Genomic DNA, 20,554 nt, shown 5'->3' on the forward strand with positions numbered 1-20,554 from the left:
CCCCCGGCGGCGGCCCAGGCGCCTGGACGCGGCGGCAGCGGCCCGAGCCCGGCCCTATGGCGTGGGCGGACACGGGCCGCGGGCTCCTGGCGCTGACCTTCTGCCTGCTGTCCGCGCGCGGTAAGAACCCGAGTGGCCGCAGTCGCGAGTGGGCGTCCCCGGTGCGCGCGATGCGTGCGCTCCGGGGGCTGCGGGGACTTGCTCCCAGGGGGTGTGTGTGTCCTTGCAGTGCACAGCCTGGCACCGTGCGTGTCCCCCTGCCTGCGCGTGGCTCTTGTGCTTGTGAGGTGTGCATGTGTGTGTGTGCGTGTGTCGGGGTGGGGGTGTCCTGCGGGGGGACGTGTCCACAGCGCGTGCCTAAGGAGCCGGGTGGCATCGCCAGCGCGCGGGTGGCTGCGGCGCGGGTGGCTCCAAGCGGGACATGCTTTTCCCCTGCCCGCACGCGTCTCGCGGTCGCGAGTGTGCCCGAGAGAGCGGGCGGGGCGGCAGTGTACACTTACACCTCTATTTGCGTCGGGTGCGTGTGTAAACTGGATGGGACTGAGCTAATATTTGGCCTTGGCTTTTGGGGAGTGTCCTTGCTCTTGGTGGGGGCGGCGGTGAGAAAAACCACACTCAACTTTGCCCAATGGGTGTGGCCCCTGGGGCCAGCTAGGGAGGTAGGGGAATGTAGGGGTGTTGTGGACCCAAACCCGGGGTTCGGAGGGGGTGCTGGGGGAAGGGCAGGAAACCAGTTGCTTTGCTGAACGCGTCCAACACTCGCTCTCTGGATGGGACGCGTGTCACTCCTGCCCCACCCCCAAGGGCGGATAAGGGAAGCGTGGACGAGGTCAGCAAGGCCCCCTCCAGTCCCCAGGTCCTAGTGTTGGGTAGGGTCAGAGATAAGGATCACAATTGTCCACACCAAAGAAAGGGCTGAGGGGGGTCGGGGGGAGGGAACGAAGTGTCCAAGTGTGTATGCCAAAGCTGTTTCTACCACCCCCGACCCTCTCACTCTCAGTGGGGTGTGCGTTTGGGGACCACAGCCCAAGGGAGATTAGGTGGTAGGGCCTGGAGGGGGATGGGCTGCCCGCTTTGTTCGATTACTTCTTGCCTTCCCTGCCGAGGGGGGAGTTAAGGATGTGTCCGGGGCGAGTCGGGGAGGGACTTGGCAGTGGGGGTGGGGAGGGGGATTTTTCTCCAGCTGCTGCGGCTTTCCAGAGAGACTGGGCCAGGCCACGTGGGAGGGAGGCAGGGAGAGCGGCGGGGGTGTGTGTGTCGGGGGGGGAAGGAACCTCCACTGGGCCAACCCCAGGCCCATCTCCAGGAAAACAGCGGGTGGGAGAGTGCTGGAAACAGCTCGGACCCTAGCTCGCCCCGCAAGACACGCCCCTTTCCCTCCGAGGCGGTGGACCCGGCTGGAAGCCGGTAGAAGCTCGGTGCATGGGGCTGGGCCGCAGAAGCGGGAGGCCCCGGGGTTGTCAGGTGAACGCGGCGCGGGGAAATGTCAGAGAGGTGTCTGTCTTCGCGGAGCCCAAAGGATTAAGGAATAGTTGCACCTCCCCTCCTCCTCCTCCTGTTCTTCCCAAAGCTCCAGGAACGCGAGATCCTGGCTGGCAACCGCACCCGTGCTTTATTAAATGCTTCTGAGGCTTCAGGCCGGACACCGGGAAGAGAGTTGGGAGACTGGACTCTTCTCCCCAGTGCACAGAGTGTGAAGAGCGGGCACTGGGATTCTTCCTGGCTGCCGCCTAACTGGGTACAACAACTACTATTCTTGCCCTGGGTTGACCTCCTTTGAGTGTGTAAACCTCTGCAGTCTGAAGACACCCTTAGAGAGTGGAGGTCATCCTTTCTTTTCACAGTCTTTGCTGAGCGCTCTTTATAGGTTAACATGTGCCTGACGCTCAGAATGTTGTGAATAAGTCCTAGACCCAGGCCGTCAGTCTTAGGGTCAGGGCAAGGGGCCAGGACTGGCAAGGTACTGCAGAAGAGAGGCTCCTGAGCCAAACTGGGAAGACCAGGAAAGGTTCTGAAGAAAATGATGGACAGAGGAAAAGCCAGCCCCGCAAAGGGAGGAGTCTTTCAGATCAAGCAGGGGGTGCCAACGCTGGGAGGCGATTTAGTTCACTCCTGGGTGGGACTGGCACTGCACTGTGAGCTGGGACTTGCTTCCTCCTTAGCCTCATCTCTGGACACGAGGCCCACCCCTCCCCCACCTGCCCAACTCCCACCCCCATATTCTAAACTCCAGCCAGATTTAGCGTGATGCAATGAAGTGAGGCTTCTAACTCCGGTTATTATTTGGGGCTTGGGAACACAGAGAGCTCTGAGAACATAAGATACTTTTCCTCACCTAGGAAGCCCCCTCTCCACCATCCCTTTCTCAGCCTTGACACTCAGAGGCCCATTTTAGAGGCTTGCCACCAGGACCAACACTAGAAACTTTAAAAAATATATATATATTTATCACACACATGTATGTATGTATGTATGTATGTATGTATGTATGTATGTATGTATATCATGTGCATTGATGTTTTACTTGCATGTATATTATATCTGGGTGAAGGTGTCAGATCCCCTGGAACTGGAGTTACAGATGGTTGTGACCTGCCATGTGGGTGCCAAGAATTAAACCCTGGTTCTCTGGAAGAGCAGCCAGTGCTCTTAACCAACCTCTGAGCCATCTCTCCAGCTCTGGAACCTTCTTTTAATAGTAACTCTTTTGGGGGCTGAGAGAGTTCAAAATAGGGTTTCTCTATGTAGTCCTGGCTGTCCTGGAACTCACTCTGTAGACCAGGCTGTCCTGCAACTCAGAGGTCCGCCTGCCTCTGCTTCCTGAGGGCTGAAAGTGTGCCACCACCACCTGGCTTTAGTAGTGACTCTGCAGTAATTTACCTAGACCTGTGAGCCTGTGTGTATTTTCATGACCTCATTAATCAAATATTTATAAATAAAATTTTTCCTGAAGGTACTTTCTTCAAGCTAAGGAATCTCATGATTATAGCATCATATAATGTCACCATTCAAAGAAATGTAGGAAGCTAGGCATCATGATGCCTATCTGTAACTCCAGTGCTTGGAAGACTGAGGCAGGAGGATTGCTGAGTTCAGTGACAGCCTAAGCTATAGTAACTCAACTTACTCACTTCAAAAAAGAGAGTGGAATTTGCTATGAGTCCATTTTACAGATGAGAAAACTGAGGAAGTGCCTAGAGTTATGCAATTAAGAACTTGATCTGGAGCTAGACCAGTCTCCTGGCTCTTCTTCGTAAGGCAGACCAGCCCCTCTTCCCAGGGATTTGGTGTAAACATAACAAGTTCATTGTCTCTGTATGTCTGCCTTCTATAAGAAAGGTTAGCAGCTTTAGGCCTGAGTCTTCTCTCTGGTTGGTCCAAGGATATGGAATCCCTTTTCACCTACCTCCTACTTCCTCCAAAGGCCCTGAGGTACAGCAACTAGACTTGGAATTCCAGATGCAGAACAGATGTCACTGCCAGGAGGGCCTGGGGCTCCCAGGAGTGCAGGGGGAAGAATCTGTGGAGAAGATCCTAGTCTGATCAGGGGGAGTGGAAAGTGAGGTTTGAGGAAGGGAAACCAGAAAGGAAGACCTGAAGTCCAGCACGCTCTCTTCTGGGCCAGGCCAGCTGTAGCTGTCTCCTGGCAAGGACTCCAGCCTGTGGATGTGGAGGGACATTGGAATCAAGGAAGCCAAGGGCCAATGAGCTTTCTCCTGGGTGCAAATCAGTACTCTGCATCACTCGATAGGAAACTTCTTACTTTACCATGACCTTGTTAATGTAGTTTTAGGGACAGAGCTCTGACACATCTGAGACACGGGTGGGCTCTGAAGAAAGATACTTTTAAACGTATGAACCGTATAGCAGAACCCACAGGCTTCCCACCCTTAGGGTGTGTAGACAAAAGTTTCGGTATGAATTTGCTGTTCGGTTTCTGTGTGCTTTTTGTTTGCTCTTTTCAAATAGGTCCAATGTAGCCCAGACTTGCCTCAAACCAACTATATAACATTGAACTTTGATTCTTCTTCCTCTACCCTCTTAGTGTTGGGATTGCAGGATTCCCTACCACACAGTTTATGCAGTGCTGGGAACCAAACCCAGGATTTCATGTATGCTAGGTAAACATACTATCAACTGAGAATATCCTGAGTTCCCAATTTCAGTGTTATTACAACATTTTATTGGGTGTCTAGTAGATGCTACATAGTATACCATGCAGTTTCTTCCTGTATTACTCAGATCATTCTTAGCCCTGAAGGGAGTTACTATATTTGCTCAGATAGCAAAGCAGAGGCTTGGAAAGGCATAAGGGACTGGATGATATTCTTTAAAAGGGTCTGCGTGTCTACATCCATTTGAGGAATTTGTGTTGGATATCTATTCTACACAACATGCTGTTTTATATGCTAAAGCCTAAAGGCCAACTAGGATATAATCCTAAGAGGTTGTTAAGGACAGACCAAAAACAGTTGTAGCTCACTGGGTAGAGTGCTTTGCCCAGCATGCAAGTGGCCCTATGGCCCAGCCTGTAATCCTAGCACTTGGGACTTAGAGGCGAGGGAATCAGAAGTTGATAGAGTTTGGGACCAGCCTGGGTTACATGGGACCTTGTCTCAAAAAAAAAAAAAAAAAAACCAGTCCAGATTAGTCACTGCAGCAATCCGGTGTCCAGTTTCCCCGGGGCAGGAAGAGAAGGGACAAGTGTCTACGTCAGACTGATTCAAAGCATTTCTAAGAAGTAGCAAGGGGGCTCACAAGGCCCTCTCAGAGACTTTCAGTGACTTGTTAGGCTTGGGTAGGTGAGTAAGGATATCAGGGGGCCCAGATGGAAACAGGCCATGTTGCATGTGGCTTTGCTGTCATCCTAAAGGTCACTGAGCCTCCGTCTCAGGATTGTAGATAGAGGGAGGGTCGAGGCCCTCCTGTGTCCTTGGCAGCCATCCGGATTCTCCTTCCAGCTGTTGGAGGGAGGGACTTAGTGTGTAGTAAGGAAGATGGCCAGGGTTCTAGAAGAAACTGACTTGTGCCTCTTGAGAAAGGAGAGTGGCCTATGTTGTTAGGGAGGATCGCCCTTCACTGAGAACAAACCGTAAATCTGTGCAGAGGGTGAGAGAGCTCTGACATTTGTGGCAAGTCCTTGGCCTTGCTCCCCTCCCCCCACACATGCCCTGTTCTTCCTGAACATTGCTTTGAAAATGGAACCCACCTCAGGCTCCTGATAACTTCACCAAGATAGCTCCAAGGAGACCCTGGTACTCTCTAGCAAATTGCCTTTCTGACTAGATTCTCATAGGTGTCATAAAAATCTAATTTATCCTCTTAAGTGAGCAAAAGGGCTTCTCCTAGCTCATGGCACACACCTGTAAAAGAAGCAGAGGCATGAGGATCAAGAACAAACAGCCTGAGCTGCATAGTGAGACCATGTCAAAAAAGAAAGAAAAGAAAAAGAAAGAAAACTAAGATTTGTTTGAAAACTAAGATTGAGGACCAAGCACAGTGGCAGAAGCCTTTAACCTCAGTACTCAGGGCAGAAGAGGACTCTGTGAGTTCAAGGCTAGACTTCCAGATTGAGTTCCAGGATAGACTGGGCTATGTAGAAAGACCCTGTCTCAAGAAGAAAAGAAAGGATTGAGAAATGGCTGGGAGACATCTCCAAAACAGAAGTTCTGCTTCTCTGATGGACTCTCACAAAAACAGAAACAAAAAAAACAGAAGAGAATTGAGGGAAATTCCTGAGGGCAAAAGACTGGTGATCAGTATGTCTCCTGGTACCTGCTGTACCTCCTGTGTACTTCCTCCATATCAGTCTAGGGAAATGGAAATGCTTGTCCAAAGGACTTTGGACGTCAGTTATACAGTGGATTGAGGGAGGAAGAGGCCTTAGACAAGAAAGGTCTTCCCTCTTTCAGATGTTATGGCCTTGGTGGTGGAGAGAACATACACATGCTAAAGTAAACATTGCTATTTTGTGGGGCAGAGTACAAAGAAGTTTAAAAGTAAAGGTAGAGGTAGGGGTTTAGCTGGGTGGTTAAGAGCATGTGTTGTTCTTGCAGAGGACCCCAGTTTCCTTCCCAACGTGGACGTTTGAGATCCACGGAGGATCTGAAGGCTTCTTTTGATCTCCAGAGGCATCATGCATGCATGTGGTGCAAAACACAAAGGAATAAATGTTTTTTTTTAAATAAATAACATTTCATTTAATTAAATTAATGAAATAATTTCATTAAATTAATTAAATAATATTTTAATAAATAACTGTCTGTTAATGTAAGAATTTCAGTTTGGTTTTCTCTCTGTGTGTGTGTGTGTGTGTGTGTGTGTGTGTGTGTGTGTATGTGTATGCATGTATGCCTGCATGACAGAAGAGGGCATCAGATCCTGTTATAGATGGGTGTGAACCATCATCATGTGAGTGATGGGAATTGAACTCTGGGACCTCTGAAAAGCAGCCGGTGCTCTTAACTGCAGAGCCATCTGTCCAGCCCCAAGTTTGGTTTTCTTGAAACAAGGTTTCATGTAGTCCAGGCTGGACTTGAACTCCCTATATTGAGGAAGATGACCTGGAATTCTGTGTGTGTAGTGCTGGGAACTGAACGTGCTAGGCACACACTCTTAAGCACCAAGCTCTTGAACTTCTGGTCCTCCTGCCTCCACCTCCCTAGTGCTGATATTTTCTTTTTCGGATGTGTACCGCTAAGCCCTAATTATCCAGAGCTAGAGAATCAAACCCCAGGCCTGCTAGCCTGAGTTACATCCCTAGCCCAGGAAGAAGTTTGATGCAAATGTTTGAGTTTGAAGATTCCCTTTTTTAAGGCCGGAGAAACTGAGATAGAAGGGTTTGGGGGAGGAGCTAATTCAAGATTGTGCAAGAAATGACTGGACCTAGAATCCTGGCGACTAATGATAGCGGAAAGGCACAAAACTAGTTTCACCTCTAGGTGAGAGGAAGAATTCTTAAGAGACTTCCAAATGGCATTTGAAAATCTTCCCTGGAGGAAGGTCTCCTGAAGGGAGGTTGGCGTCTGGGCAAAGTTTCCTGGAAAACCTTTCTCAGGAGCAACTGCACCCCTCTCCACCCCACCCCCCAGTTGCGGGTTCACCCCCTGAAAGTCAGATCTCCCCACCCGACCCCTCTTTTCCGTCTCTAGTTTCCTCATCGGTAGAATGGACCTTGGACTTCGGGGAAGCTGTCACTGAAATGGGTCTGCTAGGGCTTGTGAGTTCTGCTGCTCTCTGAGGCGGAACCCTGTTCTTTCTGCGTCTCCCGCCTTGTTGGGCTCCTCTGAGGTGGTGAAGTTAGACATCTGCTGATCCATGAATATTCAGGAAGGGAACTGGAGCTCCTGAGGCCCCCCTGCCAGCCACCAGCCCCTCTGGCGGCTGTCCTGCCCGCCAGAGCCCAGGCTGCTGACATACCCAGCAGCTGCTCGGGCCCCAACTGTTCACATTGTTTGTTCAGCACGGCAGGGGATTTTTCAAGCCCCGGACATGCTTCTGGGGGTGGGGAGGCTGCCAGAGGATTCGAGGATTCGTGTTATGTGGGGCTTTTCTCCCCTGAAATTCAAGCCTCCAGTTCTGCCTCTGGACCAGAGCATTTGAAACTGCTGGGCTGGGAGCCCAGGCTTGCCTTCCACAACTCTGAATTTGAATCATGGAATCTAGGGCTTTAGAAGAGAAAGGACTGAATGCTAAGGGCCGCAAAGGCCGTTTGTGTAGCTCCTTACCGTGTGCTCAGGGTCTTACAGAACGAGGCTTCGGGCAGAGCTGTGTAGTGAGCTTTCTCACCTGATCTGCACAAAACCTTTGGTTCTATTCCCAGTACCGAACCAAAAAAGATTGATTTCTCTACTTCTTGAGCGATGTCCACCAGGCTCTGGCCTGAACCCCTGACAGGCAGGCAGCACTTGGTTGCTTGGTTGATACTCACAGGCTCATTTTAAATATGTGGAAACTGAGTACCAGAGAGGACGCCTGACTGTCACAGCTGGCAGATGAAGTGGCAAGACTGGGACCTTGATCTGTGTGTGTGTGTGTCCCCGAGAACGTGTAGGTGTGCATGAGGAGGTCAGAGGTCATCGTCCTTTTTTTAAGGTGAGGGCATGGATGAGATTGAAGTCCCCTGAGACTAACAGCAACACGAAACAACTGGTGTCCTGTATACAGCAGTACTGGTTCCATACAGCTGAGGAGGAGGGAGACTGAGGAGGAGGAAGTAGCCCAGAGATGTCTCAGCAGCTAAAGCATTGGAGCAAGGTGATTGCTTTATTCACTCAGAGCCTGTCAACTCTGCATTTGCTGCCTTGTCCTGACATCTCTTGCACAGATATCACCATTAAAGCAACTTCACAGTGATAACATAATAAATTATATTGTAATAATTACAGTAAATTATATTTTAATAATAAATATATTAAAATTAGTAAAGGAAAATTATTTTAGATTTGTTTATTTTATGCACACGAGTGTTTTGCTTGTGGATATGTATGTGCAGATGTATGGGTCTCAGATCCCTCAGAACTGGAACGACACATGATCGTGAACCACCATGTGGGTGCTGGGAATTGAACCCCCAGTACTCTGCAAAAATAGCAAATATCCTTCGTTAATGGCTGAGACACTTACCTAGTCTTCACCTTCATTTCGGAGACAGGGTCTCTGACTGAACTTGGAACTCATTGGCTAAACTGGCTCCAGGGACTAACCGGTCTCCCCCTTCCCGGTTCTGGGATTACAGGTGTGAGTGTGAAGATCCAAACTCAGATTGACACACTCGTGTGGAGAACACCTTTCCACCCCGCCATCTCTCCAGCCCCTGGAACCTTGACTGGGAGGGGACTGCCTTCTCTAGTAGCACTGTGAACCCTCAGGCCAGCCTTGAAGCCAGACCTGTCCAGCGGAGCTCTGCTGAAGGAGTGGGAGGGTGGTGGTCTGGTCAGGATCTTTCTGACCCTTTATCCTTCACACTTCTTCCCAGGTTCCCTTTTCTCAGCTGGTTAGGACTTCTTTTCATCATCATCATTATTGTTGTTATTATTAATTTATATGTATTTTGCCGGCATGTATGCCTGCAGAGGCCATGAGAGGGGATCAGAGCCCCCTGGAACTGGAACTATGAATGGTTGTGAGCTGTTAGGGGTGCTGAGCTCGAATCCCAGTCCTCTGAACAAACAGCCATCTCTCCAATCCCTGGGCTATCTTATTCCTCTTTGAATGCCATAGGGAGGAAACGTGGATACACAGAGGGGTCTAGATGTTGACCAATGTAGCAGACAGAGGAACATGTATGTAGGGGAACACAGTTGTCACACTGTGGGATGTTTGTGGGTTAGTGCTGTTGCTCTGGAACAGATATCTTTGTATCAGTGAGTAAACTGAGACCTGGAAGAAGTGCCTGGCCTAAGGCCATACATCTTCCTGACTACCTAGCCGTCCTGCTTTATCCCTCCAGCCTTGCCACATGATGAGGCTGTCACCTCCATCCTTAGTCAGCTTTCAGGGGTGCCATTGTGCCTTGTGGTGAGGCAAGCTGGACACTGAGAAGAGACCTTGGCTTGGGTGAATGAGTTCTAATGGGACAGGGAGACAGCAGGTCAACTGTGATGAAGCCCCTACATGGAGAGCCATTTCTCCATAACAGGGATGGGCATTGATTATGATAAGAAATATTTCCCTTTGTGATTATTGCCTCCATATGGGATAGTGTACACTCTAATCCTCCTTCTCTTCCATTCATAGTAGGGGCAGTGTTAGGGTCTACAGGCAGCATGTAAGTATACACACGCACACACACATGCACACGCACACATACGCACGCCTTACACACATAGTACATTTCTCAGAGTTTTCCAACTACAGCATTTTTCTAGCTTGTGAGTAATAGCGGTGGAGATGAGACGTTGGATTCCTGGGGGACTAAAACCACCGAGCCACCACACAGCGCCAGGCAATGCTACATCGTGTACACATCACCCAGAGGACGATCATGACAACCCTAAAAGGAAAGAATTGCTCTGTATTTTTTAAAACCAAGGTACAACTCACAATTTATATAGAGCTCTGTATTTTTACAACTCACAATTTATGTAGAATTTATCCGCGTGGACAGGTAAATTTTTTTTTTTTTGAGACAGATTTTCGCTTAGTCCAGACTGGCTTCCAAATTTCTACATAGCTGAGGATTGAGGATAACCCTGAATTATTGATCCTCCTGCCTCCCTCTCTGGAGTGTTGGGATTACAGATGTGCACTACCCCACTCAGTTTATGCAGTGTTAGGGGCCCAAGCCAGGCCTCAGGCATGCTATGTAAGTACTCTACCAACTGAGCTAAAGAGCTCCACACACCCCCACTCTCCACTCTGTGGTTTTGAATATACTAATAAGGTCGTGTTGCCTTGGCCACTGTCTAATTCTAGAACATTCTCATCAAAAAGAAACCTCATGCTCCTTAGGGGTCACTCCTCATTCCTCTCTGCTCAAGATTCTTGGTACCCATTAATCTACGTTCTGACTTAACGAACATTTCACAGAAACGGGATCACAAAGTGTGTGGCATCTGGTGACTGGTGGCTTTCACTTAGCATGAAGTTTTTCCAGGGTGTCGCTATGCATGCAGAACGCTTCGTCCCTTCTGCTGACTGAGTAAAATACTAGTCACTTATCAGGTGAAGGGCGAACATTTGGGTCAAGTCTACTTTCTGGCTGTTGTAATAGGGGCTACTGTGAGCTGCTGGGTCTTTTGTGAGCAAAGAAGTCAAACCATGGGGAGATGGGACTCAAGAAGGAAGGGGCTGCTGGCAAAGAGAGAACGGGTGCAGATGGACACGGGGTCTCTCCTTAAGTGATTGCCACTGGGTGATACACACACACACCCACAGCCCTGGTGTCTCTTCCTCCTCACAGGGGAACTGCCATTGCCCCAGGAAGCAACTGTCAAGCTGAGCTGCGATGTGGGACCCCTGCAAGTGGTCCTGGGCCCCGAGCAGGCTGTGGTGCTAGACTGCACTTTTGGGGCTACTGCTGCTGGACCTCCAACCAGGGTGACATGGAGCAAAGATGGAGACACCGTGCTGGAGCATGATAACCTGCACCTGCTACCCAACGGCTCCCTGTGGCTGTCCTCACCCCTAGAGCGAGAAGACAGTGGTGACGAGGAAGCTCTTAGGATCTGGAAGGTCACTGAGGGCAGCTATTCCTGTCTGGCCCACAGCCCGCTGGGAGTGGTGGCTAGCCAGGTTGCTGTGGTCAAGTTTGCCAGTAAGTGCAAGCATCTGGGTTGAGGGTGGAGATTTGGAGACCGAAGGGAACGGAAGGGATAGGGAGAAGAATCTAAAGTTAGTTACCTGCATCAGAACCGGGAGCCCAACCTAGGTTCCCTGCCTCCTGTCCTGTCCCACTCACTGAGTCTCCTCCTGCTGTTATCTACCCTTGCTGTTCACTGCTCCGTCAGCTGAGTCTTCAATCCATCACCCTTCCTTCTCTCCACCCTTTGAGTTCTAGTGTACAGGGTTGGCTTGTCTGCTAGGAAGAGATCAGGGACCCAAAGGTGTCTCTTCCTGTTTCCTAGTCACACACCATAGCGTACAGCGATATAACCATGCCCTATCCTCCTGGCGTTGGCTCCTCGGGGCTCTCCAGAGGCACAGGGTACCAGGAGATACACATCTTCCTATAGTGTGACTATGATGGTGATGTTGGACATGAATACCTTAGAATGACATGCTGTCAGCACCATCTGACCAGTAATCATTTCTTAGCCCTTGGCCACCGCTCTGCTCTCCAAACTGTGTCTCCCTTGTTCTGGGTTTGCTCGGCTGTGTTTCCGTGACTCCATGTTCTACGTGACTGTGCTGACAGCGACGGCTCTCTCACTCTCTCCTCACTATGCTCATCCCCAGCACTTGAAGACTTCTCTCTGCACCCCAAGTCCCAGACCGTGGAAGAGAACGGAACGGCACGCTTTGAATGCCACACCGAGGGGCTGCCAGCCCCCATCATTACTTGGGAAAAGGACCAGGTGACCATGCCTGAGGACCCCCGGTGAGTGTCCCTCAGAGAGTCTGCCCTGATGTGCAGGGCAGAGGGTTCTAGAACATGCTTAGAACTGGGATTCTTACAGCCAAGGTGGCTCCGTTCACCTACACTCACCCAAGAGCCAACCACTAGCCTGACTTCTAGCCCGGTGAAGAAGGTTTCCTCTCTGGAAGAGAAGCTACCCACCAGGCTGAGGTCCACAAAACTAGGGGACAGTCTAGAGCTCTTCCAAGCACTCCTGATGCACCACTTCCTTTATCGAGGGCCCTAAGAGCCAGACAGTAGCTATGATCTATTCACTACCCCAACAGGGGCCGCTGGCAGAAGACTGGCTTCTGCTCTGCTCTTTCCAAGATTCTTCTGGAGTTTCTCCCTGGACTCTTACTTCTCTTCCTATCTCTGCACTACCCTGTCAGGCACAGGCATCTGATCGGCAGGCTACAGGGCCTATCTTGTTTCATTCACTTCTCTTTTTATAAAGACAGTGGCTTGGTGGAATAATCCCAGGGAAGGTTCTAGGTTGAAAGCCAAACAGAGGACAACCAGGATTTTTTTTTTCCCTGCTGTGGCCTCCTGACATGTCCTGATGCACACACAGCAGACCAGAACCCAGAGGCTCACTGACTCTGTGGCCTCTGGCTTGGCTTCACATCTTGGTCCTCACTCCATGGATCCTTACACATCTTTGAGGGCTGTGGCTTCGAAGGTCTCTCCCAGGCATTATGCAACCCTCTACTGCATGGAAGCACACACGCTTAGAAACATTGGCTTGCAAATCATTCCCAAATACACCCAACTCCTTCTTGACTGTTGGGCTGCCTCAGTATTGCTGATTTTTTTTTTTTTTTTGGTTTTTCGAGACAGGGTTTCTCTGAGTAGCCCTGGCTGTCCTGGAACTCACTCTGTAGACCAGGCTAGCCTCGAACTCTCGAACTCAGAAATCCGCCTGCCTCTGCCTCCCAAGTGCTGGGATTAAAGGCGTGCGCCACCACCGCCCGGCAGTATTGCTGATTTTTGACCCAGTGGTGGGAGGGGAAGGTGTGGAAGAGTCACAGAACACTATTGATCAGAGAGTCAACAGATAGGATCCTTGTTGACAGAGTGTCGCTTGACCTCCATCCATGCTTGGCACATCCCATTCAGCTCTGCCTCCTTGTGTCTGTGAAATGAAATTGAAAGACATTCAGTTAAATTGTAATTTCCCAAAATTTAGTCTTTATGGTATGTTTGTTTTGTTTTAGACAAGGTCTCACTGTAGCTCAGGCTAACCTTAAACTTTCAACGTTAGCCAAGGATGACCCTGAACTCCTGATCTTCCTCTCTGCTCTGTACTGAAATAACAGTTTATGTGTTATTGGGGGGTTGAACCCAGGGCTTTAGACATGCTAAGCAAGTATTCTTAGCAACTGACCTACACCCTCCAGCCCAAAAATATATTTTTAAACTTCAAAACAACAAAAAAGGGAAGAGAAATTATCTCATTGCCCTAGCACTGTTATTTAGAGGGGGTGGTCAACTATTTGTTTGTTTCCTGACACAGGGTCATGCTAGGCAGTCCAGACTGGCCTTCTGCCTCAGATTTTGCAGTCCTGGAATTATAGGCCTGTGCCAATATCCCTGGCTCCATTTATTACTTGTGTTTTTGCTTTTCTCTCATTGTTAGATTTCTATTTTGTTTTAAACAGGGTCTCCCTGTACACCCCAGGCTTGTCTAAACCTCACTATGTAGACCAGGCTGTCTTCCTCAAAACAGTGAGGATCAGACTTCTCCTCCCAGCATCTAATTCAGGCATCACCCCATGGAGCCACAGACCTCACCCATAAGGTGGGGCTGCCAGCTCCCAGGCCCCAGAAGTGCTTGCCACCAAGTCTTCTGAAAATTGATCCTGGCCTATAAATAGTCCAGGCTCACATGTCCCAGCACATTGTGTCAGAGAATAAAGAAATGTCTAAAACAGCAACTTGATTATGGCCAAGGTATGTATTTCTGCATGGGCCTAGATTTACAAATATGCTAGTGATAAACTCAGCTCAGGGGTCACAAGAGATTGCATTCCTTAGAGTTGGCCATGAGTGTTTGCAGCACAAATACAGTCTGTCAGGGGAAAGACATATCTTTTTGTAAAGAATGACAAAGGCTAACCACCAGGGTAGTTCCCTGGTATTTATGATCTGTCTGTCTGTCTGTCTGTCTGCCTGTCTATCTACCTACCTATCTATCCACCTATCTATCTATCTATCTATCTATCCATCCATCCATCATCTATCTACTTATCTATCTACCCACCTATCTATCTGCCCGTCTATCTATCTATCTATCTATCTATCTATCTATCTATCTATCTATCTATCTCAAGGTAGAGTCTCATGTGCCCTAGGCTGGCATTGAGTCCCTAATTCTCCTGCTTCTACTTCCCAAGTGCCAGACAAGTACCACCATGCCTTGTCCATGAAGTGCTGAGGCTAGAACCCAGAGTGCCCAGAGTTTTTTGTATGCTAGACAATCACTCTCCTACCTGAGCTACACCCCAGCTCTGCTTACACTAATCTCTAATAATAGGGGATACTTTTTCTTCCATGGGAGTCAGTAATGAATGAGACTGAAAATTGAATTCATATTAAAATGCCAAAATGCACAACCTCATAGAATGAAAAGGGAAGTCCCCTACTGACTAAACATAGGCCTTACTGTTTTGAGTATTCCACCATGTCCTGTGAAATACACACATGCTACACGTGTGTTTGGGGTTTGTGACTTACAGTATCTATGTCCCTTAAGGAATGCGAGACCATGGATAGAGGGTTAGGGTTGTGATGTATGCAGGGTGGGAATCACCAGACCCTATATTTGGATGAGAAAAATATTGTCCAGACATGTCATGTTACTTGCCAGAGTCACACACGTTAGATCTTGCTCTCTCTGCCCTGGCCACTGCTGCTTCTGTGTTGAAGTCCACAGTTACAAAAGTGAGTTACAAAAAGTGAGGAAAAGCATGTATTTTTTTCATATTTGGAAATTTCCTGCTGGGTAGCAGCACACTTGGAAAGCAGAGGCAGGCAGATCTCTGAGTTCAAGGCCAGCCTCTCTACAGAGCAACCAGGGCTACACAGGGAAACATAAGAGTCCCCAGTCATCCCCCTCAAAAAGGAAACCCCATGCACTACACAAGCTTTGCCAACCATAGCCTTTTCTTCGTCTGTGCCCCAACCTGTGGTTTATGTTTCCCCAAACCAGAATAGCTTCTTAAGCACTATTTTGTAACTTCTACCCTACTAACCAGTACATCTCAGACGTCTTTCAGAAGCCGGAGCTTCCAAAACCACACTGTAACAAAACCAGAACAGTTTTAGACAATCCCAGGGAGGCAGTGCGGCACCTTGCCTCTGGCTGCAGCTACAGCTCTGTGCAGAAGGAAGGAGCAGATCCATTCCTGAGCACAAAGTTAAGGAAATACTATTGCTCAAGGAACAGGTTTGCTCTTGGCACTTGGTGCTCCCTTTTCCTGGCAAGACCAGGGAGGGATCCTTAGGACTAGAAAGTGGAGGTAATCCCCCAGGGAAGGGAAAAGCCACTGATTGCAGCCTGTGAGGTAGAGTCCAGCATGAGGGGTGTTCTTTCTCATCTGATTTCTCATGGCAGTAGGTTGGGTACTGGTCCAGACATTTCCCTGCATGTTTCTGCTACCTCACTGTCCCCACCTCTTTACCTTAGCCCATCTGTGAGTAGATCTGGTGCTGAGGTGAGAGGTTGGATGTAGGACAAAGATTCACCTGGGCAAATGAGGGAAGGACTGATCCAGCCATATTCCCAAACACCTGCCTTGAATGTCTCCCACTATCCTTCTTCAGTCCCTTGGCCATTTCACCACTCCCACATTTAGATTCCCTTAGCCCCTGCTTCTCCAAGGGCTAAGTACACAACTTCCCCATTGTCCTCTGGTTCCGCCCAGTCTGTACACCTAAGATTTTCACCACTCGGAGCTGACCCTGTAGAAGACCTCATCACCTCCTGCTTGGTTGAACATACTCAATACCCACCATCCCCCAACCTCTCTGTCCCAAATTTCTCAAGCAAGGACTCCTGGCCTGCTTAACCCTCTATCCTGTAGGTCAGGTAACAAGGCCCTCATCTCCCAGGCCCTCTGAATTGCTTTGTAAATTGATGGGTGGAAACTATTGGAAGCTACACCTGTCCCCTCCCACAGCCATACCTAGCTATGAATAGGAGGTTGAACATGGCCTCTAGGGCCAGGAGACCTGGGCTCAAGATGTCTTGTAGCATAGTATCACAACATCTACAATGGCCTCAAATGCATCGTGTGGCACAGGATGACCTTAAGCTTCTGATATTCCTGTCTCCACCCCCCTGATGCTGTCAATACAGGCATGGAGCATTACTGGTTTATACAGTGCTGAACATGGAAGCCAGGGTCTGGTGCTTGCTAGACAAGGATTCTACTAATTGAGCCATATCCCCAGGCCCTGGTTTCAGGTTTTAACTGCTCCAGCATGAAGACCCCGGGTGATCGCCCTACTCTGAGATTCAATTTTGTTGCCATAAAATGGAGGTTGTGATTCTCCTGTCTCTTGGGATTCTTTTGAGGATCAAAGGAGATAAGGGAATAAGGGAATTTTTATTGAGGAATAAGGAGATAAGGAAGAGGGAAAGGAAATATAGTTAAGAGGTTAATGGGGGGGGGGCAGAAAGATGATGGCTCAGCAGTTAAGAGTGTGAACCTCTCCTTTAGAGGACCCAAGTTAGCTCCTAGCACCACCACATCAGACTGTTCACAACTGCCAGTAACTACAGCTCCGTCTGTAATTCCAGACCATTTCTCAACTTCGCAGGCACCTTAAGTAACATACATACACAAACACTGTTTTGGTTGTTGTTTTTTTTAATCTTCAGGGGGGAAAAGAGGTTTAAAACATCTAAATTCTTGAAAGGGTGTATGTGTGTAATAAAAAGTTAGGTTCCTCATGCCTCCAGCTTCTAGGCTAACAGGCCCCTCCTCAGAAACAACTTCCTTTTATGGGGACATTCAGTATATATACAAACTAGTAAGAATTTGAGTCTCCACACGTTATCCTGTGGAACCAAAGCACACAGTGCAGATGGCTCCTGAACCTGCCACATTCCATTGCAGGAAGTCCCCACACCTGTGAAACCAGGATGCACCCAACAGTTTCCAGCCTCTGTGGATAGGGCAGCAGTAAATACTGACGTGCGTTTGCTGCATGTATCTGATACTAACTGTGGTGGAGAGTTCCAGAAGTGCCAGGGTTAGAGCAACAGCTCCTTGATGTTGGATCATGCTACCAGCTTGCCCAGAAAAGAGAGTGTACTGGGTGGTGACGCCTGCAGGACAAATGTGCCTTCCCTGATTTCCTCACCTGCCTGAGCTGTTATTAAACATTTTGGTCTTTGCCAGTCTGTTAGATGAGGTTGTATCTTAAAGACTGGGCAGTGGTGGCTCACGCCTTTAATCCCAGCACTTGGGAGGCAGAGGCAGGTGGATTTCTGATTTCGAGGCCAGCCTGGTCTACAGAGTGAGTTCCAGGACAGCCAGGGCTACACAGAGAAACAGAAAAACCCTGTTTCAACCCCCCCCCCCAAAAAAAAAGATTGGACTTGCATTTCTGAACCTATGGGCCACCTCCTCTATTACCTTCCCCCACCTCACAGACTCCTTCTGCTCCTTCCCAAGGCTCATCACTCTTCCCAATGGCGTCCTCCAGATCCTGGATGTCCAGGATAGTGATGCAGGCTCCTACCGCTGTGTGGCCACCAATTCAGCCCGCCAACGATTCAGCCAGGAGGCCTCTCTCAGTGTGGCCCTCAGAGGTAAGGGGACAGGCAGATAGGAGACCTAGGGATTTCTGGGGACAGCTATCTTGGAAATGGAAGAGACTAGACCAAGGTCCTTCGGAAAGCTGATTAGGTAGTAGTTCTACATGGGATAGACCTGGGGTTTGAGAACTCCAACTGGAGGGGGGTGGGGGGTGGGGTTCGGTCCTTCTTGTGGGTTGTCTGTGGTTCCTGTGGTTGGACAAGGACTTGGAGAAGTCAAGGTATCAAAAGAGGGGTGTCAATGCCCTGCAGCCTCTAGTCCCTTCTGTCCTTCTAATTATCTTAAGGGGTCTGGGCAGGAGACCCACACAATCTCCTTATGTGCCAGTCTGGCTCCTTGCCACCTGTACTCAAGTCCTTTTCTGCCTTTCTTTTTCTTTTCTTTTCTTTTTTTTTTCATCTTTTAAAAAACATTTATTTTAGCCAGACAGTGGTGGCGCACATCTTTAATCCCAGCACTTGGGAGGCAAAGGCAGGTGGATTTCTGAGTTCGAGGTCAGCCTGGTCTACATAGTGAGTTCCAGGACAGCCAGGGCTACACAGAGAAACCCTGTCTCGAAAAACAAAAAGCAAAAAAAAAAACAAAAAAAAACAAAAAAACATTTATTTTAGCCGGGCGGTGGTGGTACACTCCTTTAATCCCAGCACTTGGGAGGCAGAGGCAGGCAGATTTCTGAGTTCGAGAGTTCGAGAGTTCGAGGCTAGCCTGATCTACAGAGTGAGTTCCAGGACAGCCAAGGCTACACAGAGAAACCCTGTCTCGAAAAAGACAAACAAACAAACAAACAAAAACAAACAAACAAAAAAAACACATTTATTTTGTGTGTTCATGCACAAGTCCCATAGCACTCGTAAACAGAGAACGATTTGTAGAAGTCAGTCTTCTTCCACTTAGTGGGTTCCTGGGATCCGTCAGACTTGGCGGCATGCATCTTTATCTGTTTTGTAAGTCTCTTTTCTGCCTTCCTTTGAAAAGCTCCTGCCAGGATAAGATAGCAGCAAGGGCACTGGTTTGGGGGTCACAAAGACCTGTTTTGAATCCTGACTCTCCTCACCATCTGTGTGACCCTGAGATGGGAATGGGAAGTGTTTGGCACTCAGCAGCTGCTCGACAGATCTCACTGCAAGCCTCACCCAAGGTCACTCAGTGTGTCATCTCTCCTCTTCCCTGGTTCCATCCTCTTGTTCCTGGGCTTCTGCAGCTCCAGGCTGGCTTTGTGCTCTCTCGGGCACTAGGTCTATGCTGTCCCCTGCTGGACAAACCGGGTGTTCTCCGTTCTGCCGCATGGAGAGAGAAATTGGACACGTATATACAGCGCAAAGCTTCCTTGCTTAAAAACCACAGCCCACCTTTTGCTTGTAGAAGCCCAAGGCACTTTGGAAAGGGATCTGCCTAACTCACACAACACTGTATAGGCGGTCTTAGATCTAGAACTAGATGCTGAGTCTAAGGCAGATGTCGTGTGGGCTGGATACGGGCAGGGAAATATGGAGGGAGGTATGACCAACTCAGTAACTTGTGGGGTTCACTTGTGTCGGAGATCATTCTTCTGGCTCCAAGAGAAGGAACTCTGAGGACCACTCCAGCTCTGCTTGGCAGTTGCTTTCCCCTCGGACAGAAAGAACCATGATGCCCTTGACCCCCTCCTTTGAGAATTCAGAAGCAGCAAGTAGCAAGCTGACCCTATCCTCCTATCTTCTCTACAGGGTCCTTGGAGGCTACCAGGGGCCAGGATGTGGTCATCGTGGCGGCCCCAGAGAACACCACGGTGGTGTCTGGTCAGAGTGTCGTGATGGAGTGCGTGGCCTCCGCTGACCCCACCCCTTTTGTGTCCTGGGTCCGACAGGGTGAGTGCCGGGGAAAGAGGAGGAGGAGACTGGGGGAGTGGGCAAGATGGTAGAGTATCTCACAGGCTCCAAGTCAGCAACTTCTACCTAAAGATGGAAGGAGAGAATGACTCCATAAAGTTGTCCTTTGACTTCCACAAGCAAACGCAAGCACGCTCACATGTACACACATTCATGCATTAATGACTTTTTAAAAAATGTTGTATTGGCCGGGCGGTGGTGGCGCACGCCTTTAATCCCAGCACTTGGGAGGCAGAGGCAGGCGGATTTCTGAGTTCGAGGCCAGCCTGGTCTACAAAGTGAGTTCCAGGACAGCCAGAGCTACACAGAGAAACCATGTCTTGAAAAAAAAAAAATGTTAGCCGGCCGGTGGTGGTGCACGCCTTTAATCCCAGCACCTGGGAGGCAGAGGCAGGCGGATTTCTGAGTTCGAGAGTTCGAGGCTAGCCTGGTCTACAGAGTGAGTTCCAGGACAGCCAGGACTACACAGAGAAACCCTGTCTCGAAAAACCTTAAAAAAAAAAAAATGTTGTATTAAGCCCAGTGGTGGTGGTACACATCTTTAATCCCAGCAGTCATGAGGCAGAAGCAGGCGGATCTCTGAGTTTGAGGCCAGCCTGGTCTACAGAGCCAGTTCCAGGGAAGCCAGGGCTACTCAGAGCAATCCTGCCTCAAAAAATTAGAGGGGGTGGGGGAGGAGAGATAGAGACAGAGACAGAGAGAAGGTTGTATTAAATTAAATATCTGCCCTGCCCACCAGAGGCCTTTTAGCCGTTGTTTACCCACCTCCCATCTGCCTTTCTACCTAGGGATCAGAGATA

At 49.3% G+C, this 20,554-nt stretch overlaps 1 protein-coding gene across 2 annotated transcripts in view; it reads left to right on the forward strand.

Annotated features, from left to right (window-relative positions):
• Positions 1 to 42: 42 nt before the first annotated feature.
• The window catches only part of Igdcc4 (immunoglobulin superfamily DCC subclass member 4), a 35,892-nt gene continuing 15,380 nt past the window's right edge, over positions 43 to 20,554 (forward strand). For both annotated transcript variants that reach the window (XM_028752344.1, XM_028752343.1), the window contains exons 1-5: positions 43 to 120; positions 10,904 to 11,257; positions 11,899 to 12,040; positions 17,743 to 17,879; positions 19,593 to 19,733. In XM_028752344.1, the coding sequence (XP_028608177.1) occupies positions 57 to 120; positions 10,904 to 11,257; positions 11,899 to 12,040; positions 17,743 to 17,879; positions 19,593 to 19,733 (838 nt within the window). In that variant the 5' untranslated portion in view covers positions 43 to 56. The remainder of the gene's footprint in view (positions 121 to 10,903; positions 11,258 to 11,898; positions 12,041 to 17,742; positions 17,880 to 19,592; positions 19,734 to 20,554) is intronic.

This window comes from Grammomys surdaster, unplaced genomic scaffold, assembly GCF_004785775.1.
Source record: "Grammomys surdaster isolate TR1022 unplaced genomic scaffold, NIH_TR_1.0 125896, whole genome shotgun sequence".
In the NCBI taxonomy this organism is placed as follows: domain Eukaryota; kingdom Metazoa; phylum Chordata; class Mammalia; order Rodentia; family Muridae; genus Grammomys; species Grammomys surdaster.